Source organism: Polistes dominula, unplaced genomic scaffold (genome assembly GCF_049000335.1).
Source record: "Polistes dominula isolate Pdom_NZ unplaced genomic scaffold, Pdom_raw_medaka contig_33, whole genome shotgun sequence".
In the NCBI taxonomy this organism is placed as follows: domain Eukaryota; kingdom Metazoa; phylum Arthropoda; class Insecta; order Hymenoptera; family Vespidae; genus Polistes; species Polistes dominula.
This window is the reverse complement of record NW_028300998.1, coordinates 2,801,184-2,826,407: the sequence shown is the minus strand read 5'-3', so window position 1 is coordinate 2,826,407 and position 25,224 is coordinate 2,801,184. Positions and strand designations below refer to the sequence as shown.

General features: G+C 27.4%; 7 protein-coding genes across 8 annotated transcripts; 3 read left to right on the top strand and 4 right to left on the bottom strand.

The window, feature by feature from the left end:
* Positions 1-390: 390 nt before the first annotated feature.
* Positions 391-3,915, top strand: LOC107071600 (nucleolar MIF4G domain-containing protein 1 homolog). The gene is given in 10 exon segments (XM_015330727.2): positions 391-654; positions 657-989; positions 1,087-1,269; positions 1,536-1,906; positions 2,000-2,284; positions 2,368-2,555; positions 2,626-2,801; positions 2,872-3,224; positions 3,342-3,473; positions 3,560-3,915. Coding segments are annotated over 10 exon segments (2,424 nt in total). The 5' UTR covers positions 391-542; the 3' UTR covers positions 3,851-3,915.
* Positions 3,916-3,972: 57 nt separating this feature from the next.
* Positions 3,973-7,915, bottom strand: LOC107071623 (lysozyme). Its single transcript, XM_015330771.2, has 4 exons — positions 7,674-7,915; positions 4,969-5,148; positions 4,787-4,860; positions 3,973-4,147 (listed from the first exon to the last, which is right to left on the bottom strand). The coding sequence occupies exons 1-4, from the start codon at positions 7,738-7,740 to the stop codon at positions 4,013-4,015; spliced, it is 456 nt and encodes a 151-aa protein (XP_015186257.2). The 5' UTR covers positions 7,741-7,915; the 3' UTR covers positions 3,973-4,012.
* Positions 7,916-8,551: 636 nt separating this feature from the next.
* Gk1 (Glycerol kinase 1) lies at positions 8,552-12,123 on the top strand. Of its 2 annotated transcripts, XM_089173655.1 has the most exons (10): positions 8,552-8,717; positions 8,894-9,132; positions 9,389-9,648; positions 9,726-9,949; positions 10,028-10,234; positions 10,682-10,792; positions 10,885-11,138; positions 11,212-11,417; positions 11,508-11,639; positions 11,739-12,123. In XM_089173655.1, exons 2-10 carry the CDS (start codon positions 9,059-9,061, stop codon positions 11,822-11,824), a joined length of 1,554 nt encoding a protein of 517 aa, XP_089029781.1. In that variant the 5' UTR covers positions 8,552-8,717; positions 8,894-9,058; the 3' UTR covers positions 11,825-12,123. The 2 variants fall into 2 exon arrangements, with proteins under 2 accessions (XP_089029781.1, XP_089029782.1); XM_089173656.1 differs by lacking the exon at positions 8,552-8,717 and having other exon boundaries at positions 8,787-9,110; positions 9,390-9,648.
* An 89-nt stretch (positions 12,124-12,212) lies between these two features.
* Positions 12,213-15,669, bottom strand: LOC107071620 (uncharacterized). The gene is given in 12 exon segments (XM_015330767.2): positions 12,213-12,432; positions 12,507-12,602; positions 12,695-12,912; positions 12,915-13,083; positions 13,155-13,415; positions 13,512-13,614; positions 13,726-13,868; positions 13,959-14,085; positions 14,177-14,237; positions 14,319-14,500; positions 14,662-14,822; positions 14,898-15,669. Coding segments are annotated over 12 exon segments (1,776 nt in total). The 5' UTR covers positions 15,054-15,669; the 3' UTR covers positions 12,213-12,333.
* Positions 15,670-15,821: 152 nt separating this feature from the next.
* Positions 15,822-17,738, bottom strand: Ost48 (dolichyl-diphosphooligosaccharide--protein glycosyltransferase non-catalytic subunit Ost48). Its single transcript, XM_015330770.2, has 3 exons — positions 17,601-17,738; positions 16,815-17,441; positions 15,822-16,740 (listed from the first exon to the last, which is right to left on the bottom strand). The coding sequence occupies exons 1-3, from the start codon at positions 17,731-17,733 to the stop codon at positions 16,196-16,198; spliced, it is 1,305 nt and encodes a 434-aa protein (XP_015186256.1). The 5' UTR covers positions 17,734-17,738; the 3' UTR covers positions 15,822-16,195.
* A 246-nt stretch (positions 17,739-17,984) lies between these two features.
* Positions 17,985-19,894, bottom strand: LOC107071599 (chymotrypsin-2). Its single transcript, XM_015330726.2, has 5 exons — positions 19,340-19,894; positions 19,101-19,254; positions 18,683-18,932; positions 18,443-18,592; positions 17,985-18,356 (listed from the first exon to the last, which is right to left on the bottom strand). The coding sequence occupies exons 1-5, from the start codon at positions 19,389-19,391 to the stop codon at positions 18,192-18,194; spliced, it is 771 nt and encodes a 256-aa protein (XP_015186212.1). The 5' UTR covers positions 19,392-19,894; the 3' UTR covers positions 17,985-18,191.
* A 329-nt stretch (positions 19,895-20,223) lies between these two features.
* TrpRS (Tryptophanyl-tRNA synthetase) lies at positions 20,224-23,458 on the top strand. Its single transcript, XM_015330842.2, has 3 exons — positions 20,224-20,466; positions 20,625-21,562; positions 21,644-23,458. The coding sequence occupies exons 1-3, from the start codon at positions 20,340-20,342 to the stop codon at positions 21,806-21,808; spliced, it is 1,230 nt and encodes a 409-aa protein (XP_015186328.1). The 5' UTR covers positions 20,224-20,339; the 3' UTR covers positions 21,809-23,458.
* The last annotated feature ends 1,766 nt before the right edge of the window (positions 23,459-25,224 follow it).

Below are 25,224 nucleotides of genomic sequence, written 5' to 3'. Positions count from 1 at the left end.
AATTATTCTATTGATAATTAATTGATAACATGAAAATAGAGTCCAAATTTGTAAAGAAAAACGTTATTGAATTGGAAATTTAAAAAAAGTTATTAAATGTTGTTATAATTCGTATATTGTTTAAAAGGACATATATTGAGAAAAAAACTCAAAGAATTATATTAATTTAATTAATATTGTAGATAATTTTCGAAATGTTTTGTAATTATAGCAGTACATCGTTATTTTCATGATATTTTAATGTGATATATTTATGTAGTGCGTCATTTTGATTGGCTCTAAGTAGAAATGTCCACCAATTATAGCCAAGAATGAAAGAAAGTTAGTCACGTGAGATTTCACAATAATAACTACGTCGATCATTTGAAACTTGCTGAAATAGTTTATTTGGTATGTGATTTCATCAAGTACACGTGTAGTTCGTGCGTTTGTAATTTCACAATCGGTATTGAAAGGTTATGCGTAAAAATTAATTATAATTAAGAATTAAAGTTATATCAATTACTTAAACAAATTTGATAGCAAATATTTAATTTAGAAAGATGGTTTCTGTAAAACGAAAGAACTCAATATTTGGAAACACAAATATGAAAAAGAAGAAACCTATTGAGAAAACACGTAAACAGATACGTAAAGAAAAGAGACAAGAAAAAAAGCAAAAATGGCAATATATTATCAAAATAAAAAGCAAATTTCTAATAAACTTGTCATGAATTCTGATAGTATTAAAGAACAAGTATCAAAGTCTCAAGAAATTGATGATAAAATAACACAACATAATAATAATCACAATGTTAGTGAGAAATTAAAAAAGCAAAATAAGAAGAAGAAGAGGAAAGAAAAGGAAAAGGAAAAGGAAATAAAATCCAAATTGAGGAATGCGAATGAGATCGAAGATAAAGTGATTAAACAATTAGAAAAACGATTAAAATTAAATAAACGAAAAAACAATACATTACCTAAGTCTTTTGTTAATGATGGTTTAGATTGTATCCTTTGTTAAAATTGTTGTTTTTTTTTGTATAAATCATTTTTTTATAAGATATTTTATTTTTGTATTTGATACTTCTTAACATATTTTGATAGATGTTTTGGATTTCTGTGATAATGATAATAGGAAACAAATAGTCGATATGGAAGAACAATTATTAAAAGACGAAGGAGACGAAGATCTCGAAGAAGATATTGCAATGTTTATTAATAATGAAGATAATACAGAAGATATTACAAACCGTAATCCAAAGGATGGTTCTGATAATAAACAGCATGGTAAAAATCAATATTTTTGATTACAAATTGAGCCGTTCACAAATCAAAATGATTGACCACTTAAAAAATATTTTTAAATGTTTATAACAATTGTTACCTAAATTTTTATATTTAAAATAGTTTTTCTTAAAAATGATAGAACTTTATCAATCAATCTGTTTGTACTTACACATTAGTTGTACTTAATTTATTATATACATAGTAAGTACTACTTTGTACTTACAATTAGACATAACAGTATATATATATTACATTATTATCTATAGGAGCTAAAGCAAAGAAAACAAAAGAAAAATCGAAGAAAAGAAAGCAGGATGAAATGTTAGATTCAGCAGAGGAAAGTAACGAAGAGGACGAAGCAGATTCATTGTCAGATGGAGGTACAGATGGAGGTACAGATGATATTGAAACAGATATTTCTGAAGAGTCTCCTGGCAATGATAGTTTATGGGAAGATATTTATGGTCGTACGAGAGATAAAAAAGGTAATATTGTGAATAATGTATCATCTGCTGTACAAAGGAAACCGTTGGAAATTAAACAGGATGACGATGAAAAACGATCTAGACTGAAAAAACAACTGAAGGGTCTTTTAAATAGATTAGCAGAAAGCAATATGCAGTTTATTGCTAAACAGGTAAATGAATAATTAATTTTATAATGATTTTGTAATCTTTACTAGTTGTTATGTTATTTACTATGTCATTAACATTGATATTAAATATTTCAGGTGGATGAGTTATATATGTGTAATAGTCGTAATGATATGAATACTATTTTATCCGAATTAATAATGCAAGCATTGATTTCACCAATATTAACTCCAGATCGTTTGATTTGTGAGCATATGATGTTAATTACAATTCTACATGCAAATGTTGGGACTGAAGTCGGTGCTCATTTTTTATTAACATTTGTTAAAAAGTTTGATGAAATGTTAAGTGCACCACATACTGTAGAAGATAAAAGATTAGATAACTTAATATTATTGTTGTCGCATTTATATAATTTTAAGGTAAGATAAATTACACAAATATATTTTATTCCAATTTTTATTGATTCTTAAAGAGATATTTATTTATAATATATTCAATGCAGGTTTATAGTCATCAACTTCTTTATCAAATATTAAACAAGATTTCATCTAAATTTGAGGAAAAAGAAATTGAGTTAATATTACTCATTTTGAAAACGGCAGGTTTTCCATTACGGAAGGACGATCCACTTGCATTAAAGGAACTTATATTAAATTTGCAAAAAATAGCAAGTAATACTAAATCTGAAAAGTTAGTATTATTTTATATGCTGTTTTAATTTGTATTTTTTAAGAATTGTATTTAAATATTATTCTTACAGTACACGAGTGAAATTTATGTTAGACGTCTTAATGGCGATAAAAAATAATAATGTAAGCAAAATACCACAATATGATCCATCTCATACAGAGCATTTAAAAAAACTTATGAAGAGTTTCATACACAAAAGTAAAAGTATAGTGAAGTTAAATATTTCTTTAGAAGATTTATTAAAAGGTAATTAAAGTTATTTATATATATAATATTGCACATTTGATCTTGCTTATCAAAATTTTTATTTATGTAGCTGACGAAAAAGGAAAATGGTGGATAGTAGGATGTGCATGGTCTGGTAATACAAATTTAGAGGAAGGAAAAAAGGTTTCAGAAGGGAATAAAGAAATGTTTAATAAAAATATTCTTGAATTGGCGCGAAAACAAAGAATGAATACGGATATTAGAAGAAATATTTTCTGTATATTAATGACAGCGGAGGATTACTTAGATGCTTATGAAAAACTTTCTCGCCTTGATTTAAAAAATCAACAGGAAAGAGAAATAATATATGTTTTAATGGACTGTTGTTTACAAGAAAAGAAATTTAATCCTTATTATGCTATATTAGCAGAAAGATTCTGTGTTTATGACAGGAAATATCAGGTATATATAAAAATAAGTATTTAAAGTTTCATTTATACATGTTAAACATTATATATATATATATATATATATATATATATTTTTTGTTGTTGTTATTATTAATGTTATATATTTTAGTTGACGATACAATACATGTTGTGGGACAAATTTAAAATACTAGATAATTACAATGCAAAACAATTAACGAACTTGGCCAAATTTTTAATTCACTTATTTATTCAAAAATCTTTATCTATTTCAATTTTAAAGGTAATGTTGATTACTTGTATTAGTTTTAATGTATTTAGTACATAATTATAATAATAAAATAATAACAAAAAAAAACATTATTATAGGTTTTAAATTTTGCTGAATTGGATAAACAAACGATGAAACTTGTGAGGCAAATTATGATTGGTATTCTCCTTACCAAGAATGAAGAAGACTGTCTAGAAGTATTTGAAAGGATATCTTCATCTACTTTATTACAAACTTTTAGAGAAAGTCTTAGACTCTTTATAAATCATTTTCTTATTCGTAATATTGAATCATGTAAATTAATGGAAGTAGAGTGTACACTTATAAAACAACGAGCGCAACAAGTTGACAAGGCACTGCTTAATCGCTCTTGTAAAATATTATTTTAAGGATATTTATAAATAATCATAATAATTAGCATAAGTGTAAATAATTAAAATTGTCATAGAAATAATGAAGTCAAAGCTTTTACATCATGAAATGGTTCTTGCGACGAATTAAATGTAAAATAATATCAGTAGAAGATTTTTCTAATTGATTGGCATAAAATATTAATTGAACATTTGCATGCAAGTTTTGTAAACATATTCCAATTTACTATCTAATTGATTCATGCAACCGTTTTTACCATAACGATGTATACGAATATAATCGTCGCAATTAACTATGCCATCTCCATTGCAATCCTATAAAATGAGTAAACAAAAATTTTTATTAGTAACATATCAATTTTTGATATAAAATAAAAAATATCATGTGTACAGATCACACAAGTTAGAAGTGAAACCTTCAAATAAACAAGTTTCGAGGATAATTTATTATATAATATTATTTGTACTTTTAATTTGTAATTATTTATTTAATTATTAATTTTATTATAAAAATGCGCGCCTGTTCGTATGCAACCCTTCAGATACACTTTGAAAATGTTGTCTGCGAGCGCCATCTACTGGGACGGAATTTTTTTTGTAGTCAAAACTATTTATACATGTGTGTATGATCGGTTGCCTATCTTTCGGGCAGAACAAATTTCCGTCCCGACAGGTGACGCTCGCAAGCAACATTTTCAAAGTGTGTCTGGAGGGTTGCATTCATACAGGCGCGAATTTTTATAATAATTACAAAGAAAGTAAATAACAAAATACTTTAAAAAGTGTTTGCAAATTAAATATTTTTATAAATAATGATAAAAATTGAATTCTTTACCCCACTACATCGTCCGTTTCTTTTTCCCACTACATCACCGCGTTTTATTTTTTTAAATCACACCAATTCTAAAGAAGCTTTCACTTCAATAAATATAAAAAATTATTTGTATAACTTACTCGACCAAACTTTTTCATGTAACTTTCCACTGCGTTTCCAGCACAGAATGCATCGTTAACACAATTTGGATATGCTGCATATAAAAAAGAAGTTATGCACAGAAAAAGTTGACAATAACATGGATTGAAACATGTATACTTATATACGTATATAAAACATGTATTATAAAATATTTACTGACCACCTTCATTGGTATTCGCTTCGTTGTTTAGCGTTGGTTTACCAGCGTCAACCCAATAAGCATGAGTTATGCGAAAAGGGCCGCATACGTCGCCGTTGCAACCGAGTGTCGTCTTGCATCCTGATACAGCTTCACAAATGCATCCTAAACATACCTTTGAAACCTCTATTGGATTTTGTGCTGAAAAAAAGTCATGTATAAATCTTTTTTTTTCTGAGGTTCGTTTTTTATTCTTTACTATATAAGGTGACTCCAAAATATAAAGTTATCCAAATAATATATTGTTTAAATGCATTGCAAAAATAGCCTTGAACTTTGAAAAAGATAACAAATTAATCGTGTGTTGACTATTTATTAGCATTGATTCCTTCTTCTTCTTTTTTTTTTTTATGCATTGATTCGAAGTATCAAAAAAATACAATGAAAAAGTTGTTCAATAAAATCTGAAGACCGAATCTGGTTAAACTGGTTTGTAATCTTCCAAAATAACTTTCTCATAACATTTCTGAAAAATCTACGTCTGATATATTCTTGTTTTCTAATCTCAAAACCGGTACAAGAGCTGTTATTTTTTTGGTTTTTCTCGAAAAAATTTGAATTCCATTAAGAATTCTCCAGGACGAGTCATTATATATATATATATATATATAGATAAGTGCACAAGGCTATCAAAAAAGAAAGGGATCTGGTAAAACGAGACTCTTGGTAGTTGTGACAAGGTGAAGATCGTATCGTATCCTTGAAAATAAATAATTTGAAGGATTATACGTATGATAAAAATAGGATCGATCATAGTTCATCGAACTTCTATAAGATTTTTATTAAATTTATTTCTTAATATATTTTTATTTATAATCACATGATTTATCGTAATATTCTTAATCATAATGGTATCATTAATGATTTATCCATGATTTTAATTATCATTATGTTATTAACATTTTCAACCTTTTTCTTTCGAATTAATGCAACTTGTTGATCATTTAGATTTGCAGTAATTATCATAAAAACATCTTTGAACGTGATATCGCAGAGAAAGAAATAGAAAAAGAAGAAATATGCATACAGACACTCAATGTTATTCTTACATGTCCTGATTATAAAAAACCTTATGAATTATGCTAATGTAAAGTTGTACCGATAAACTATGCGTGGGTGTCTGTATGTGATAAAGAAAAAAACCCATGACGAATCATCGCTATACATATTTACATACGTATACGTATTTACGTAGAGTGTTAAATTATTTAAACGAAGTGCTCTTTTCTCCAGGATTTACAATTACTTTTGTTTGTTCACTATAACCAATTTCGTGAATGACGACGGGTATCAGGAAAGTAAAAAGAAGAACGAGATATGAATATGCTGTACAATATGATTACGTCATTATAACTACAGAAATTTTTGTTATGGATATTTTTATTTGATTTTTCGTGTAAGAAAAATTTGACTTTATTATACTCTCGAACATTATTTCATAATATGTTATACATTTATTAATTACTGAATATACGTTTATAAATTTATTATAAAAATAATTATCATTAACTTACATAGAGTCGGACCGTTAACTTTGCGAGTCTACTCAAATAATTCAAATTTGGATTAGTTATGATGACTCATTCACCATTTGGTTAAAAAACTATTCCTTTACCCTTTTATTTTAAATAAGAAAAATTATAAGTAAGAGACATTGAAGAATTTCTTTATTCAACTTGACGTGCTTGGTTGTACTAATATTTGATATATTATTAAAATCTAATAATGTTGTAAACCAATGATTTAAACTTTATTTCGGTACAAGAAAATTCTGTATAATTTATTTTGTTTTTAATTTTTAATTTTAATTATTTTTATTTCTATTTTTATATCACGAATAAGGTTACTAGCCTAGTTTGAATGTCCTTCCCTTAGACCTGTATTTTTTATCAAGTTTAATTTATTTCATATTAAAAATGGAGTAAATTATTTTTCAAAAATATTGAAAAAAAAACAGATATAAATATAATACATATAAATTTATTTAAATATTATTATAATTAGAAATATATCGATGATTAACGATCTATATCATCGTGTTCAATTTTCAAATATTTCCAAAGAAATTAATCAAATACGATTGATCTATAAAAAGGATAAATGATTTTTAAAATAAATATTAAAACTGTGTCATTCAATATCCGGTTAAAAAGATATATTATATGTTACATGTTAGTATTAAACACTCAAGGTTAATGTAAAACCGCATGTTTTAAAACTGACGTTAACACTGAGCGATTCTTTTTAAAACGTTACATGATGATTCGCATATGTATCTAAAGTCACATTGGATTTTCCCATAATTGATAAAACAATTATATAATAAAGTTAAGTTTATCTTAAAAAAATATTAATATCTTTGAATAAGAACATCAATATTTACGAACAAAATTATAACAAATTATAATATATTAAAAAATTATTACAAAAACGTACTGATCTTATACAGATTTCAAAATGATATAGTTATCTATAAATCAAACCGGAAGTCGGAACATCGAAGTCTAATGAAAGTTTAAATGTTAAAAGAATATTTAACAAATTATTCAACATAAGTTTTTGAATAAACAATTAGAGTATGTAAATTTGTATAAAATGTGTAATTAACGTGAACACTTCTTATTTTTCTAAATCATTATAGTAAATCAGATTAAAGGAAGTCTTACCATAAATGCCGGTAAATGTTAAGAAACACACAAAAATTCCAATGAATTGATAAAATTGTTTAGACATTTTGTTATTTAAATGATGAGATATGAATTATTAAATAGGATAAATTCAATCTCGATTTTATACACAATTATAATTCGTCTTTTCTCTTAGGAATATCTTTACTCCTTACAATTCAGACGTCAAATCCACTCTCCAGGCGAATAAACGTCTTCTTATATAGGAACACGTTTGAATATCTTCTTCGAGTTGTTAGTTTTCAATATCCCAATGGGAAAGAGAAGGAAACAGAAAGAGAAGTGGGGAATTGCAGATCTTGTTCATAGCAAAAACACAAAAAATAAAACAACAAAAAAGAGCAGACAATTTTTTTTCTTTTAAGTGCTATTATACGACATATTTCGTTATCATGAGAAATAATAAAACAAAAAAGAGAAGAAAAATAATCATCATTTTATCGTCATATTTATCTTAGAGTTCATTCTCGTTGTAAAGATGAAATTATTTTAATTTATATTTAATAGCTTCTTCGAAACTACGTAATTCGAAAACAGAAACAACCTGTAAGTCAAATAAGTAATTCTGTTCTATTATAAATCAATAATCGTCTATGAGTGATAATTATATATATACTTTTATCAACTTTTAATTTAATTTTGTTTCTTTAATTATTTTTCTTATTTATAGTTACTAATAGAACAGATAAAATATATGCATATATTATATCATGGTAACATAGTTAAAGGATCATTAAAAATGTCACTTAGCGACCTCTGGAGGAAAAAAATAATAAGTAGGTCGTCGATAACTTATCGACGTGTTCAAGTGGAAAAATTTTTTTTATATATCATCTGTAGGATTAGGATTTAACATCGCACACATTGAACAAACAGAAAAAAGATATAGAAATAAAAGAAATCCAAAGAAATAGTTAAATATTATTATCATGTCTGATATTTTACGGCTGACATATGTTCTAATAATTTTACCCATTTAATTATATATGACGTGTCGATAAATTTTTTAATTATTTTATTCACGTATGTATTTAATGCATGATTACATATACCTATGAAGTGTAGTAATAGCTTGATGCATTGATAAAATATATATATATACATGCATATAAATGTATATATGTATATATGTATGTGTATGTCGTGTGTCGTGTGTGTGCTTGACAAATTTTGATAATAAATTATATTTCATTATTTAGAATTTAGCGCCCTTTAAATTACAAATAATTATTACTGCCCAATGAATTTATTTTGCCTTGAGTCACATGTTGCTATTATGTAATTAAATAAGTCAAGGTTATATATAGGCCAAAATAAAAAATAGTTTAATATCGAAAAAGGAAGTTGAACGACAATTAAGAATAATGCCTGAAAATATTAATCGTTCTGCAACTCTCATAGGTGCAATTGATGAAGGTACGAGTAGCGCTAGATTTTTTGGTAAGTCGTTATTTCCTAATATTTTCAAAACATTTATCAAAATTAAATTTGTATCTATTTATAATTTATTTGTGCGTACGATAATAATTAAATGGCGTGTGTAATAGAATATTATGTTGCTGAATAACAAGTATTATTATTATTATTATTATTATTATTTTCAATGTATATTTTAGAAATGACTTTTGTTAGGTGATTATTTGATTAAAATAATTTTCAAGAATATATGTAAATATTTTGTTTTGTTTTTGTTAGGTATTTGATATTGTACTTAAAAAAGTAGTGGCATCTCATCAAATTGAGATCAAACAAAAGTATCCTCAAGAAGGATGGGTAGAACAAGATCCAAAAGAGATCCTTCAAGCTGTAATACAATGTATAAAAAAAACAGTCGAAAAATTAAAAGAGTTTGGCATAAGTCCATCAGATATCAAAGCAGTTGGTATTACAAATCAAAGAGAAACTACTTTACTTTGGGATAAAGAAACAGGAGAACCTTTGCATAACGCAATTGGTATTAAATATAATTAATTAATACAATTATCTAATTTAAGATAGAACTGAATTAATATTGTTTTTTATTTTCTTCAGTATGGTTAGATATGAGAACGACAACAACGATGGAAGACGTACTTGAAAGTATTCCAAATAAAACTAGGAATAAAAATTATTTAAAACCTCTTTGCGGTCTTCCAATGTCTCCTTACTTTAGTGCATTAAAAATACGATGGTTAATCGATAATGTACCACGTGTTAAGCAGGCTATTGAAGCACAAAGATGTGCTTTTGGAACAATTGATACTTGGTTGATATGGGTAAGTTAACTATTTTATAAGAGAATGTTTATTTATTAAGTGTCTTGTTCTTGGATTGATATATTTTCTATCTTTTAGAATCTTACCAAGGGACAATTACATATGACAGACGTATCTAATGCATCGCGTACAATGTTAATGAATATAGAGACTTTAAAATGGGATCCTTTATTATGTCGTTTCTTTGGAATACCTCAACATATCCTACCACAAATAAAGTCAAGTGCTGAAGTATATGGTACTATTTCAAATCCTTCAGTTTTGGCTGGTATACCTATTGCAGGTGTAAGTTACATATGATCTTTAATACTGACAAGAACCCCAACCATGTAGAGAGAGAGAGAGAGAGAGAGAGGGGACACCAATTTTTAAAAAATTTTACACAGTTGTAGAAGTTTATTAGGATCATACACTGTACAGGCAATAAGACCTAATATTCGATCGTTTTCATGAAAATAAAGGGAAAAGTTTTATATACATTTTGATAGATGGCGAAATAAATATTAAGAAATTATAGAAAAAATATTCATGAGTAGGCTAAAAAGTTTTAAACCTAGTAAACGACGATGGGCTGAAATTTTAAGCCTAACACAGTATGGATAATCATAAAACTCAACTGTGTAGAATTGAAAAAAAATGATGTTCTGTCTACTTGACTCTTCCCTTGTGAGTAGTATATAAACATTCCTGTCTAAATTTGTTTATAAATGCAGTATATTATATATTTTGTAGTGCGTAGGTGATCAGCAAGGAGCTTTGTTAGGTCAGTTGTGTTTAAAACCAGGAGAGGCAAAAGCTACATATGGCACTGGCTGTTTTTTACTTTATAATACTGGAAATGTAGTAAGTATACATGTTATTTAAATTAATTATATAATAATGAATAATATTTTTTACATTGTTTATCTATTTATAATATTTTTCATTGTTTTCAGAAAGTTGACTCAACTCATGGCTTGATAACAACAATTGCTTATAAAATAGGAAAATCGCCAGCAGTTTATGCGTTAGAAGGATCAGTAGCAGTAGCAGGAGCTGCTTTATCTTGGCTGAGAGACAATTTAGAACTCTTTAGTAATTTTTCCCAGTCACAAGATATGGCAGAAAATGTCAGATGTTCCGGAGATGTATATTTTGTTCCTGCGTTTTCTGGTTTATATGCACCTTATTGGCAACAGGATGCACGCGGGTATATATTTTTATAAATTAAATTAAATAATATTTGATAAATTATATAACAATAATTGTACTATTATTTGTAGAGTTATCTGTGGTATTACTGAAGATACACAACACTATCATATTGTCAGAGCTGCTCTTGAAGCGGTATGTTTCCAAACAAGAGATATTTTAGAAGTTATGGCAAAAGATTCTGGTACGAAATTGACAACACTTCAAGTTGATGGTGGAATGACTGTAAATAATTTATTGATGCAACTTCAAGCAGATTTAACTGGAATAACCGTTGGTATATAGGAATTTATTTTATTTAATTGTAAATAAAATTGTTGATTAAAATTTGCTCAATAAATATCACGTTTATATAACTATGTTATAGTAAGACCTAATATGGTAGAAACAACGGCATTAGGTGCAGCCATCTTGGCAGGTGTTGGAACTGGCTTAATTGATATTAATGATATAGATGTCTCGCAAGTTACGAAATTTACACCTGTGATAGGAGAAGATGGTAAAGAATTACATACATTATTATTATTATTATTATTATTAATGAGTATTGAAATATTTTTATAACTATGATATGTTACCTTTCTTATATTTTGTTTAGAACGAGATCTCAGATATTCAAAATGGAAAATGGCTATAGAAAGGTCCATGAAATGGGATAATTCTTCAACGTTGATGAACGATTAATTATTTGTATAAAACTTGTAAGTATTAGTTTACAAATTCTAGCGAATAATTGATATGTGCACAAAAGAAAGAATCATTTTTATAAAAGATACTCTAAACACATCTATACATATTTTCTTCTCTTGCTTGTAAAAAATATATTATTATCTATTATAATTTGTTATTGAACATAGAACAAAATTTTATATATTAAACAATACTTCTCGTATTTTTTACTATATATTTATTATATAAAAAATTCTACAAATGTTCAAACGTATTTTAATAAAGATTGACATTTAATTCAAAAAATTTACAAATATGATTTGATTTTATTTTTACTCCTAATCACTGTTTTGATCCTAAAGAGTATTAATTACGATAACTGGAGTAAAATTCGAAATAAAAATCATGAATATTTTTTATCATTATTTCAAAGCAATTTGTGCAATACTATTATTATAACAAAAATATAAAAAACATATATTACTCTTTGATTGTGCATGTGATAATGTACGTTAACATATATATTATGTTCTAATAAATTTGTTCTTTTGATTTCCGTAACGTCGAACTTGCGTATTTCTTAGCTTAAAGAACTTGTTCTCACTAAGTGAATTTTCTGTTTCCTAAATGGCAAAAAAATATATATTATAGTACAAGTTATCATGTTCTTACAAATAAAAATGTATTTAATATATACCGCAATAGAGTTTTGAGTTGCTATAACATTTGACATTTGTGTTGGTGCATGTTGCGAAGATGATTTTTGCAATTCATTAAAAAGATCCTCTTTATCCTTTATTTAAAACAATATTGATTAGAATTATTCATCTGTCTTTGGTTTAATATAATGTTACAATTGGTTTTATTTATTTAAAAAGTACTTACATTCTGTAATTTTGTTTTCTTTTGAGGTAGAGAATTTACTGTTAGTGGAATTTCCAACATATCTACTTGCATTTCTTTTTGCTTATCACATTTAGCTAGCATATTTTTATATTTTTGCTCTGCTAAGATTAATTCCTTTTGATACTTTGCGTACTTGTTTTTTAATTCAGACTCGGCTTTTTCTTTATTCTTGGAAATGTTACTGGCACTTTTTTTAACTTATTGCTATTATTTTCAGCTTTAGTTTCTTCGAGTGTTTCATTAAGTTTTGTAATTTCTTGTTTTAATTGTTCTATCGTTTTCTCCATTTCTATAGTATTAGTTTTAAATTCCTCTTTCAAAGCAGTTTCCTGCTTCTCTTGAATTTTTTTCTCAGATTGCTTTATATGCTATATAAAGAAAATAATTATAAAAGTAGCCATGCGAATATTTATAATGTTAAATAATTTAAATGAAATACCTGAATTTGTGTTTGATATTGCGAATACATTTCTGCCTTTTCTTTTTGTAATGTATCTATTGCTTTCTGAAGTTTTGTAATAGTTTCATTTTCATTATTTTTTAACTGTTTTATAGTATTTCCTGCTTGTTCTAATTTATTTTTCGTATCTAATAAATTATTCTCAAAGTATCTACATTGTTCTACTTTTTGCTCAATACTTTGAGTTAATTCATTCTCTTTTTCTTTGTTTTTACTTATCACTTCTGAAAGTTGTTTTACCTATATTCAAATTAAAAAAAAAAAAAAAAAAAAAACACAGCAATCAATCATGGACGATAATGTAAAAATTTGTGTATCATATTTCTCATTACATACCTCGTTTGCTTTTTCTTGTATTTCTTTTTCTTTTTCTTTTTCTACATTTTCGAGTTTTTTAATTAATTCTGTATTATTAGATGACAGTGCTGTTATCTGATTACTGAATAGAAAATATAATAAAATAGAAAGATTAAAATATAGAAAATAGAATATAAAACAAAAATTATGTTCAATTAATGTAATATTTTCTTATATATTTATTATTACTTACATATAAGAATTCATTTTATTTTGCAATTTAGTAATGGTCGCTTCTTTTTCGGCTATTAAATCTATTGTATTTTTTGTTTTCTCTTCCATTTGTTTTATCGATAATTGTAATTGATCCCTTTCCTTTATAATAATTTCATGTTCCTAAAAGAAAAAAAAAGAAAAAAAAATTGGACATTATTAAACCATTCGAATTACCATTAATTTAATTTCGTGACATATGAGAAAATATACATTAATTAATTTTAGTTTCTCTTCTGTATGAGTACTCATTAAATAATTTTTTTCAAAATTTAATTTTTCTTCGAAACTTTTCGCTTGTTCCTCCAACATTTGTTTCACCGAGATCAATTCTTGTATTCTGTAAGATATTTGAAAATATATAACTATTGTATGTAATAATTTTCATGTTAACTAACACATATTTATAATGCATAAAGAACACTATTTACTTTTTTTCTTGCTTCATAAAGTTTTCTTCTACTTCGGCAATATACTTCTGATGTTCAGCATCTACGTTTGTAGGAAATAAATTAATAATTTAATTAAGAGCATACATATTGTAAAATACATTGTCATGATTAAATAACATACCTTTCGTTTTCATATCATGTATTTGTTGTTCTTGTCGTTCTACCGTTTTTTTTTGCATATTTGTTATGGTGTTATATGAAGCTGTTAAATGATTTATATGTTCTTGAAATGCTTTCATAGTCTCAGACATATAATTACAATAGTTTGTTATTGTATCTATAGATTCCCATGTAGAAGTTAATCTATGAAAAAAAAAAAAGAAAAATACATTAAAATTGAGAACAAGTGAAATAATTTATGTAACTTTATTAATTTTTTTTACGCTCTTTCTTTTGTTTCAGTTAATCAATTTGAAAAATGAACGATTTGATATAATAATGAAATAAATATTAATATATCTAACTTTTCTGATATTTCTTCTTTAACATTGAGTTCATTCTCAAGATTGGTAGAAAGTGTAATTATATTATCTTCCGCCTCTTGTAATTTCTTTTCTAAAATTTGTATTTTAAGATTTTGGTTATTCACTTGTTCGGTATCTATATTTGATCTGTATTCTTCAATCTGAAAATTTCATTCGTTAATAATAATAATAATAATAATAATAAAAATAACTTTAAATATTAAAATGATACTTACTTGTTTTGAAGAAATTTGCATTCCGGTATGTTTTGTCCATTGTCCTATTAAACTATCAACAAATCTATTGTTAGTCTGACCAACTTTTCTTAATTTTTCAGGACTATCTGTATGCTCTAAAAAACTTCCTTTACGTTTATTTTCTTCTGGTTGCATTATAAAGTTTTAAGATGATCGTAGAAAGAAATTATTTCTTATCGCAAATTATTAATAAAGAGAGTATGGAAAAAGAAATTACTATACTTTGTACATAACGTAATTAATCAAGAAAAAATAAATTTTTGTTCTTTCCTAATTTAATTCTGTTGCACTTTCTCTATTTATATCATAATTTGATATAATATTTACGATATTGTAAACAATCATACAATAATATTTATAGAATATTTATAGAAAATGATCTTGATGTGCATAATTTCATTAATATACTATTAAATATGTACTAGTATTGTACACGCGACACTCTGTCGAAGATCTTTTGTCTTCTTTTTTTTTAACAGCCAATTTGACCAATCATACTCTTTAGATATGTCAACATTCCAAGTGTACTGCTGAAGTTAATGAACATTTTGTTAATATCAATTAAACGATAAAATTTAATATTTATCATTAAATATTTATATATTTAAATACACACTCATACACACACACACACACATGCATATCACTATTTTTAAAAAAACTTAATTTTTAATATGATTATTTTTATAAAAATATTTGTTGCCTTTTTTTAAACTCTATTCTGATTGGTAAAGAATAATATATGTATTTCTTATTATTAACTTTTTTTTTAATAATGTTTAAATTATTTATAATTTCTTGTTTTATAATGTATATATTCAAGCTTACTTTATATTTGGAAAATATTATTATGATATATATATATATTTTTTGTTTTGAAGACAGTAATTCTAAAAGCATTAGTTGAGTGACATTTTGTTTTATTCGCAATATCAATGTGATACAAGTATAGTGAATTTAATTATTTCACATTGCATAGAAAAAAGAGGTTTACCGTATTAGTGCCCATATATTAAAATTTATGTTACTTTAATAACTTTGTTCATTTCATTAGTACATACGATCTATTTTACAACATTACAAGTTTAACTCACAAAACTTTCCAATATTAATAACATTAAATATTATAATTTACATAGTAGGTGTAAAAAAAGATAATTCTTTTACAATACAATTGTATACAGTAAAAAATATCTATAACAATTTATTTGACTTTATGTTGTAATATTATAAAGTGTCTCTCCATCATTGTGATTTCGATTTATTCATTAATTAAATTACTCAGACTTAGTTTTTGTATCTTCTCGATAATGCAAAAATACTAAAGAAAATAGAAATACACCTCCCATCATTGAAAAAGCGCTGACATAGTATGGGAATGCACTTGGAATAAAACGTTCATATTGTGTATGCTGTAAAGGACGAACAGACACTTGAGTCGTACTGTATAAATGTGTCAAACCCATGCGAGTATAATCAACTTTAAATTGATATACTCCGTATACATCAGGAATCTTAAATCTTGCTTCATAGTGCCCTTTGCCGGTTGGCTTCATGGTCATGCGAATGAACGGATCAATTCGCACAAATTCCAATTGTAGGTCGTTAGTTTCATAAGGAACCCATTTATCACCAGATAGTTTTTCTACATCAATGGAATACACAACATCATCTTTTACTGTATAGGCTGGAGGTGGTTGTATTTCTCCAACTCTATGATGGTGAACAGCAGAAACTCGTATTACTCCATTTTCTTTAAAGACCCATTTAGTCATAGCTTTAGCTACTGCTTCATTTCCTGATTTTTCATATTTTTTATCACCTAAATATACAAAATTTTATTTTACATTGGAACAAATATTTTGGCGATTATATTGATACAAGTTGATATTTTACCTTGTACTTTTTGAACTGATTTGGTAAATGCTTCATCGCTAAAGAAGAAGAGCGAACCAGAGAATAATACTCTAGCATTATTTCTAGCTTGCAAAGCTCCGATTAATAAAGTATTTTTACCAACAGCATGAGGATATTCTTTGATTGGATTGTAAGGATTATAAGAATAAGCAGAATTAGCTGCAGTTAATAAACGTAGTAGTAAAGGATTGTTAGCATCTGCTATTAATCCAGTTCCTTCATATAATAATGGAGGAATATTTTTACTTCCTACGATAACAGAAGCATCTATTAAGTTGGTCGGATTTGCTACTATCATAGTATGATAGCCACTGTCTGAAACATCATAATTCATATGATCAATAACAGAAGCTCCTTCTTCATCAATTTCGAAACCACATTCTGATGCCAGTTCACGTAATGCATCTCCTGACTGAGAGGATCCTGCAACCAGTACATTTCCACCTCCATCGATAAAGTCTGTAATAACGTCTACGCTTAAAGCACCACCGAATTCTTCTATGGATGGTGCGAAAATAATTAAGTGCTGATACAAATATTCTCCATACTTTGAAAGTTGTAAACTAGCATCATCAGCTAATTTAAATGTTAAACTATATCCACCATCTGTAATTACAAATGCATAGATAAAAATATTGAACAAGTGTATTTCATTGTAAATATAAAGATTCTTTTTATAAATATTACTTCAATTTCTTTCTGATATAAAGTAATTAAAAGATTAATCATAACTGTCAGTGACAGAAAATATGAGTGTTTATATACCTTGTAACGTTCTGAAAAATATGGAATGTGTTTCTTTGATTGCAAGGTTATCAAGCAATACTAGAGTTGGTCCACCGGCATTCGCAAAAGCGAAAATACAGAAAAAACATAAATATTTAAATGTTAAGTTCATTTTGGTTAACAGTTACGATATTGCCACGAGACACAACCAGTGCTGTCGTGTAAATGTGCGTAGGGAATTTAGTTAACGTTTTAAAGGGAAACAAAATCTGGAGTAAAAATCTCTCCTGATTGAAGCACTACCTAGTAGTCAATTTCGAAACTTGTTATTTCCTCTTTCTCTTTCTCTCTTTTTCTCTTTTTCTCTTATTAGCAGTAGCGGCTCGTGGCTTTAAGTGGTAGGGGTGTTAATTAAACTATTCTGATACTAATTATATTGTTTTGTTTCGGTCAAGAATTAAAAGCTTAGGGGAATTTATTGTTGATATAAAGCATTATAAAACTAGGAGTGATGAACATATTTAAACACACTGAATATAATTTTTATTTTCATTTTTTACTTTCCTTCACTTAATCATTTTTATTAATTTATTTTATTTATATTTATTACTTAAGTCGTATATAGTTATATTATTCAGATACTTGATTTTCCTCTTCTTTAATATGATTTTTTATCCAATCTAGATAATTAAATACACGAGTAAAAACGTCAGGTAGATTTCTTGCACATGGAATACCCCAAGAAACAATTCCGATTTGTTCGTCTCCGTCGATAAGAGGACCACCAGAGTCACCCTGTATATTACCGACCGAGTATTATTTGAAATATCTTATAATCATTTTTTCAATAGCAAAATAAAAAATAAATACAAAGTACGTACATGACAAGCACCTTGTCCGAATTGATTTAAAGTACAAATGTTAGAGTCTGTAACAGGAATTCTGGTAATCATTACCATTGTGGCACACTTTTGTTGATTGATTACTTTTAATTTAATATGCTGAAGTTCGTTTGGTGAATTTCCAGGATACTAAAATGTGTCGGTAATACAGTACATACAAATGATATTTTTAAAAATACATCTTTAAAATAAAGTTAATATAATATAAAATATACTTACACTTGTTCTACCCCAACCTGACAATGTAACATAACTGTCAGTTTTTTGATAATTTTCTATCGGTAAATTAATTGGTTTAACTTTTTCAGTAAATTCAATATCTTTATCGAGTTTAATTAATCCAATATCATTTTTCACTTTTCGTGGATCATATTCCTCGTGTGCTATTGTTACATTTGCTTGATACATGTCACCACCTTTGTCTAAGGTATTAGTTCCTAGTACAACGGCTATATTGCTAGCTTCTAATCTGTTTTCATTTAATTAACGACATAATTATAAATTGTATAATGTCTATAATACACAAATATTTTTTTACATTTAATCATTAGAATACGTCGCATCGTTCACTCTAAGAATTTTTCATTCTAATATTTCTTCCTTATGAATATTAAGAATATTTAATACGTAAACTTACCCAGCAAGACAATGAGCTGCTGTAAGGATCCATCGTTTATTTAAAACCGAACCTCCACAGAAGTGTTTTTTTTTATAACGAAGAGAAGCTTGATGTGGATATTGTCCTTCTTCTGCGGTTAAACCTCCGACAATTTTAGGAGCTGTCGAGTCGGCTGTTTTTTAAAGAAATAATAATTAAAAAAATTGTTTTTTTTAATGATAATACTAACTAGCATTATAAAATATAGTGTTGCTCACCTAATGCATCGTATATAGTGATTATACTACAAATATAAAGAAATATCAACATTTTGAATAGAATCGAGTAATGATACGTCTATTAATTGTAAGCTGTGTTTTCCTACTATTGTTCCGAAATTCTTGCAACTTATATATATATATATATACATATAAGGGACAGGTGTCATTTGCATTGAATATCAACTCCTCAAAAAGGATATTTAAATTTAGGTCAGATATAAGTGACAAAAAATTACATCTTAAATGTATCTCACGTAGAACGAGATAACTGAAAGATATACCGACGGTATATTACTTATTTTACCGGAAGGGTACTATCGTGAGGTCTAAGAATATTGTTTGTAAAATAAAAAAAAAAATGAATGCTTATTGCATAATTTAAAAATATTTGCGAATTAGAACAAGAAAAGTAATCAATTAAATGGTTAAATGACAATTTTAATTATTGATTCAAATATTTATAAGGGTAATAATATATGAGAATAATAATATTTATTTTGTTATTTATAATTATAATTATTAATTGTTACGATTGTACAATTATATTATTTCTATTGTTTTGTATTATTACACGTAATGTGTGAAAATTAATTTTATAATAGATCAATTATTTTTTACCCTTATAATATTTCGATAAAATGTGTAATTCAAGTTTCTAGTGCCATCTTGAGTCGGTATTGGAACTTACTACTGAAGTCAATTGATGGTTAAATTTTCGGATTTTTATATTGTAATGATTATTGTTATGTTCTATTGATTGTTCTTCTTAAGCTAAATATATTGTATTTAATATAATGATATATTATTTCATTAAAAATAATGCCAATATTTGTGAATTTTTCTTTCTTTATGTGAAAACTATAACCTAAAAAAAGTGACTGGTGGTGTGACAGCTGTGCTGAGTGTACTTTTTTAACAACGTGTTATCTGTGCACATGCCGCATTTCAAATACATTTACCGTGTAAAGTATTAATTTATTTTAATTGTAATTAAACAATGACTGCAGAAATTGTAGAAATTGAAGCATTGTCCATAAATGGAACTGGCGACGAAGAAGATGTTGTAACACCTTGGAATGTTACGAGCAAAAATGACACCGGAATTGATTATGACAAATTAATAAGTAGGTAGTGAATCATGCATTTAATATGACAAAAAATTTTGCATATTTTTTTATTACAATTTTGTTTAGCTATTCGATGTTACTAAATTTTACAATTATCCTTTTATACAATTTTCAAACTTTGTCAATTTTATTTACAAATATTTGTATTATTTCAGAAAAATTCGGAAGTTCCAAGATAGACGATGAATTAATAAATAGATTTGAAAAGATAACGCAAAAGAGGCCTCATCATTTTCTAAGAAGAGGAATATTTTTCTCTCATCGTGATATGCATACTATATTAAATCTTTACGAACAAGGAAAACCATTTTATCTTTATACGGGTAGAGGTCCTAGTTCAGATTCTATGCATATAGGACATTTGATACCATTTATGTTTTGTAAGTGGTTACAAGATGTCTTCGATGTTCCTTTGGTGATTCAGTTGACGGATGATGAAAAAGCTATATGGAAAAACATTGATATAGAAAGCGCTATTAAGTTAGCACATAATAATGCGAAAGATATTATTGCTTGCGGCTTTAATTTATCTAAAACATTTATCTTTTCTAATTTAGAACACATTGGAAATAACCCAGCATTTTATCAAAATATGATAAGGGTACAACGATGTGTTACGTATAATCAAGTGAAAGGTATTTTTGGTTTTGGTGACAGTGATCCTATTGGAAAGATTGCATTCCCACCGACGCAGGCTGCGCCAGCAATCTCTGGGACATTTCCTTTTATTTTTCAAGATAAAAAGGTTGCTTGCTTAATACCATGTGCTATAGATCAAGATCCATATTTTCGAATGACAAGAGATGTAACGCCTAAAATTGGATATCCAAAACCCGCTCTGTTACACTCCACTTTCTTTCCAGCATTACAAGGCTCTAAGACAAAAATGTCTGCAAGCGATAATCTCACAGCAGTATTTTTAACGGATACACCTAAGCAAATTAAGAATAAAATTAATAAGTACGCATTTTCTGGCGGACAAGCCACTGTAGAAGAACACAGGCGGTTAGGTGGAAACTGTGAAGTAGACGTTTCCTATCAATGGTTACGATTTTTCTTAGAAGATGATGAAAAATTAAAGAAGATCAGAGAAGTAAGTTTTTAATCATAAATAATTTCATTAAATCATTTTATTTTATGATTTACAAATAATCATAAAATTCAATATTTCTAGGGTTATACCAGCGGACAAATTCTATCAGGAGAAATCAAGAAAGAGTTAATCGAAGTCTTACAACCTCTCGTTGCTAAACATCAAGAAGCCAGAAGTAAAATAACGGATGATATCTTAAAGGAATTTATGAAACCGCGAGATTTAGGTTTTGTATATAAATCATAGTTATGTTAGACAGTTAACATTTCGTACAAAACGTCCTTGTTTGCGAGCTGAATTGAACTATTGCTAATTTTAAGTTAATTTATCGTTAAACACACAAGCACAAGTTTAAGTGTCTTAATACAGGTATTCGGGCCTTAAGGAAGTAATTTACGATGTTAATAAAATTAATTTAATTTTTCAATTATATTCACGTTTATCTATAAAACCCATGTCGTGAATCTCTTCCTCAACTATAAATATAATTATGTAGCTTTAATATATAGAGATAGATCGCGAAATAAATCAGAATTTGGTAAGAAGTAAATAATATGAAATAACAATTGATAAAACGCTAAAATACTAGTAACGAAATATAACATATGTGTTTTATTTTATGAAACGTTTGAAGGGTATAGTCATAATAGAAAATATAGTAGTACGCAAAACTTTCATCCTTCCGTTAACAAACGATTCGGCCAAGAAGCTTTTCAATTGGATGGACTCAGCCGCAAGAAAACATTTTGGTGGTATGAGAAAGGGTTTCTATAAGGATGTGGATCAAGTAAAGTCGGCGATGTGAAGATATCTCAACGGAAATTCGAAGATATAGTGCGTTGGTGTCGGGTGGACGGAAAAAGTAGGATTGGAGGATGGAGAAGAAGAAGAAGAAGAAAAAGAAGTAAAAGGAGAGAAAGAGAGAGAGAGAGAGAGAGAGAGAAAAAGGGAGGGAAGGAAGAAGAGAAAGGGTGTAGAAATGCAAATGGGAAGTCCAGTGTTTCCAGCACTCTTCGAAAATTGCGTAGCAGAGCCAGAATTTTATATCAAACAGTTCAACGTTCGCCGAGTAACCAGAGCCAATTTTGTCCGATAGTTATTTTCCGTGCCAACCCTTTTTCAAAGCTTTATGTTGATATTATTCCCAGACTTTTGGATAATAACGAACTCATCTAGGATTATTTATATTGAAAGGATTATATACCAATCGAATGTGTAAGAAATCGAATAATAATAGAGTATTCCTCATATATATTTATGTATCTATTACATACATATTTATATATTATATACATACATCGAATAGCTTTTTTTGTTCTTCAAAGTTTATTCTACAAAGATGAATAAATATTTATATCATTTTTATCGAAAGCGGGGTGAGAGGTTGAAAAAAAAAAAACCACGTATTTTGTAATAACGTTGCGACCGAAGGCTAACAAGTGACAGAGAAACAATGGCTAAAAGGATCTCGCAATAAAGTCATCCCCGACTATATTACTTGCAAAGAGTATATCCCTTGCTAAAGATTCAACGGATAATCTTTATTATATGAGTTTGCTTTAATACTATGTATATATATATATACATACATATGTGTCACAAGGGACTGCGAAAGTACTTAAATAAAATTGTTCTTTTTTTTTTTTTTTTCTTTAGCACATCGTTCTACTCGTTATTTCTTTGTAAAAATGCGAGTATACATATATGAACCGTTCACAGGGCCAAAGTGGATTAACTCCGGCTTAAATATTTTTTGTTTAATATTAGTATAGAAGCACTTTATTGATGCTTTATTCTTTAGATTTAAAATAAATTTCCTTAATAATTATACTTAATGTTATATAAAATGACAACAAAATTTTCTGATCTTTGAGTAATAAATGATATAATAATGAATGTAATTTTATTTTATCCCCTACTTTTTGTTTTGTGAAGTTAATCAATTTGGAAAATGAGCGGCACAGCCATTGGTACGGTAATACGTTAATAAACTTAAAAAGAAAGAAAAGAAGAAGGAGAACAGACAGAAAGACATAAATAAAGATAAACGAGGACATGAAGAATTCGATAGATCGTAAGTATTATCGACTCATTATCTTATCACGTGGAAACTGTTGAGAAGAACCCATAAATTAAAAATTGGTCTATTATTTAAATTCTGATACTATTATTTCACAATTGAAACAAATTTATAATAATTTCCAGATTTATACAAACCAAGATATCGAATTCAAATTATTTTACAATTATCGTTTGTTATACCTGATGTAATATTTAAAAATGTGAAATATTATTTAAGTGTTAGTTTAATACAATACAGAAATGGAGAATATTATTTAAATTAATATTAATTACCTGAAATGATGAAATATTAAAGTATACGAACACGGAGAGAAAGTGTTTCGTTGTTTATAGGTCGAGTTCGAAAAAATAATACTAAATAATCATATGCCAAAGTCAATATAGCTTGTGGTATTATTGACGTCAACACCCCCCACTCCGAATTTAAAGATATTGTTTATTTAAGATTACATATATGAAAATTACCGTTCATTTTTCAAGATATATTGTTTGAACAAATGTATAATAATCTAATTAATGTAGTTTTATATATGACGGATTAAAGATATTGTTTAAATGAATGTTAATTAATTAAAAGTATTAATTATATGATCAAATTTTGAGATTTATGCGAACTGAGTTATTGAATGAACATTTTACCATGATCGTTTTTCTTGTATTTATGATGTAGGAACCGTTATGTGTTTAAAAAGGGCTGCAATCGTAGGGATTCGAAAAAGCATAGTTTCATTTTTCACAAAAATGACGAAACTACCTTCCAATCTCTTACGCGGTTAGACCAAACAAAAACAATGTTCTCCGTTTCATAGCTTGTTCCTCGACAACGACAAACTTTTATACGAAATATTTTTTGCTATCAATAAAACAGTAGAAATTTGTAAGATGGCAGGTCTCAGCTGACCCATACACTAGTATACCATACTATTTTATACGTTTAAATCTGTTTTATTTCTTTCAGTTATTCTTTTAGAAAATTTGGAGTCTAGAATTTATGTGAATACTTTTCGCAGGGAGAAAGTACGACTACCATGTTACGAGAATATTTTTTAAGAGAGAGGGAAAGAATAAAACTTATATAATTTCTCAGAAGTAACCGCGTCTCTCTTGGTCGTCCTCCTATCCCGAGGCAGTCGTTATAGTTACACCGTATATTGTCTCGAAACAATGGTGAGGTGGCAAAACAAAGGCATAAGCGAGAAAAAAGGTCAAAGAAGAGACCCCGGTGAAATATAATAATACTCGCGGAGCGAGAAAGCTCGCGTTTCGTCCTAGCGGTTTAACCCTCTCTTTCTCTTTATATATATATATACGTACTTATACATATATATATATATATATATGTACATATACATATAATTCTCATTTCATCCCTCATTCTTACTCTTTAACTGTCTCTTTTTTTTTTGTCTATCCGCGGAATAATTTCAGATATACTGACAATAAGTTAAAAGAACTGTTTCGAGGGTGGACGAGTAGTACGCGTCGACGTCTCTATATCGTAAATTATTTTCTTCTCGGACGTGTATCCGTGTAGCGATAAATTCAGGATATCATTTTTCGACGTTGTTCTATGATTTATT

Bases quoted from the DNA above. Each gene is read 5' to 3' on its own strand.
- LOC107071623 (XM_015330771.2), bottom strand. From the start codon at position 7,740: ATGTCTAAACAATTTTATCAATTCATTGGAATTTTTGTGTGTTTCTTA. The intron at 5,149-7,673 runs GTAAGACTTCCT...ACTTTTTTTCAG, and splicing joins AACATTTACCGGCATTTATG to CACAAAATCCAATAGAGGTT. The intron at 4,148-4,786 runs GTAAGTTATACA...CTCATTTTATAG, and splicing joins ACATGAAAAAGTTTGGTCGA to GATTGCAATGGAGATGGCAT.
- Gk1 (XM_089173655.1), top strand. From the start codon at position 9,059: ATGCCTGAAAATATTAATCGTTCTGCAACTCTCATAGGTGCAATTGAT. The intron at 10,235-10,681 runs GTAAGTTACATA...TATATTTTGTAG, and splicing joins CTGGTATACCTATTGCAGGT to TGCGTAGGTGATCAGCAAGG. The intron at 10,793-10,884 runs GTAAGTATACAT...CATTGTTTTCAG, and splicing joins TTTATAATACTGGAAATGTA to AAAGTTGACTCAACTCATGG.
- Ost48 (XM_015330770.2), bottom strand. From the start codon at position 17,733: ATGAACTTAACATTTAAATATTTATGTTTTTTCTGTATTTTCGCTTTT. The intron at 17,442-17,600 runs GTATATAAACAC...TTGTAATTACAG, and splicing joins ATTTTTCAGAACGTTACAAG to ATGGTGGATATAGTTTAACA. The intron at 16,741-16,814 runs GTAAAATATCAA...TTGTATATTTAG, and splicing joins ATCAGTTCAAAAAGTACAAG to GTGATAAAAAATATGAAAAA.
- LOC107071599 (XM_015330726.2), bottom strand. From the start codon at position 19,391: ATGTTGATATTTCTTTATATTTGTAGTATAATCACTATATACGATGCA. The intron at 18,933-19,100 runs GTAAGTTTACGT...AAATGAAAACAG, and splicing joins GCAGCTCATTGTCTTGCTGG to ATTAGAAGCTAGCAATATAG. The intron at 18,593-18,682 runs GTAAGTATATTT...GACACATTTTAG, and splicing joins CAGGTTGGGGTAGAACAAGT to TATCCTGGAAATTCACCAAA.
- TrpRS (XM_015330842.2), top strand. From the start codon at position 20,340: ATGACTGCAGAAATTGTAGAAATTGAAGCATTGTCCATAAATGGAACT. The intron at 20,467-20,624 runs GTAGGTAGTGAA...GTATTATTTCAG, and splicing joins TGATTATGACAAATTAATAA to AAAAATTCGGAAGTTCCAAG. The intron at 21,563-21,643 runs GTAAGTTTTTAA...CAATATTTCTAG, and splicing joins AATTAAAGAAGATCAGAGAA to GGTTATACCAGCGGACAAAT.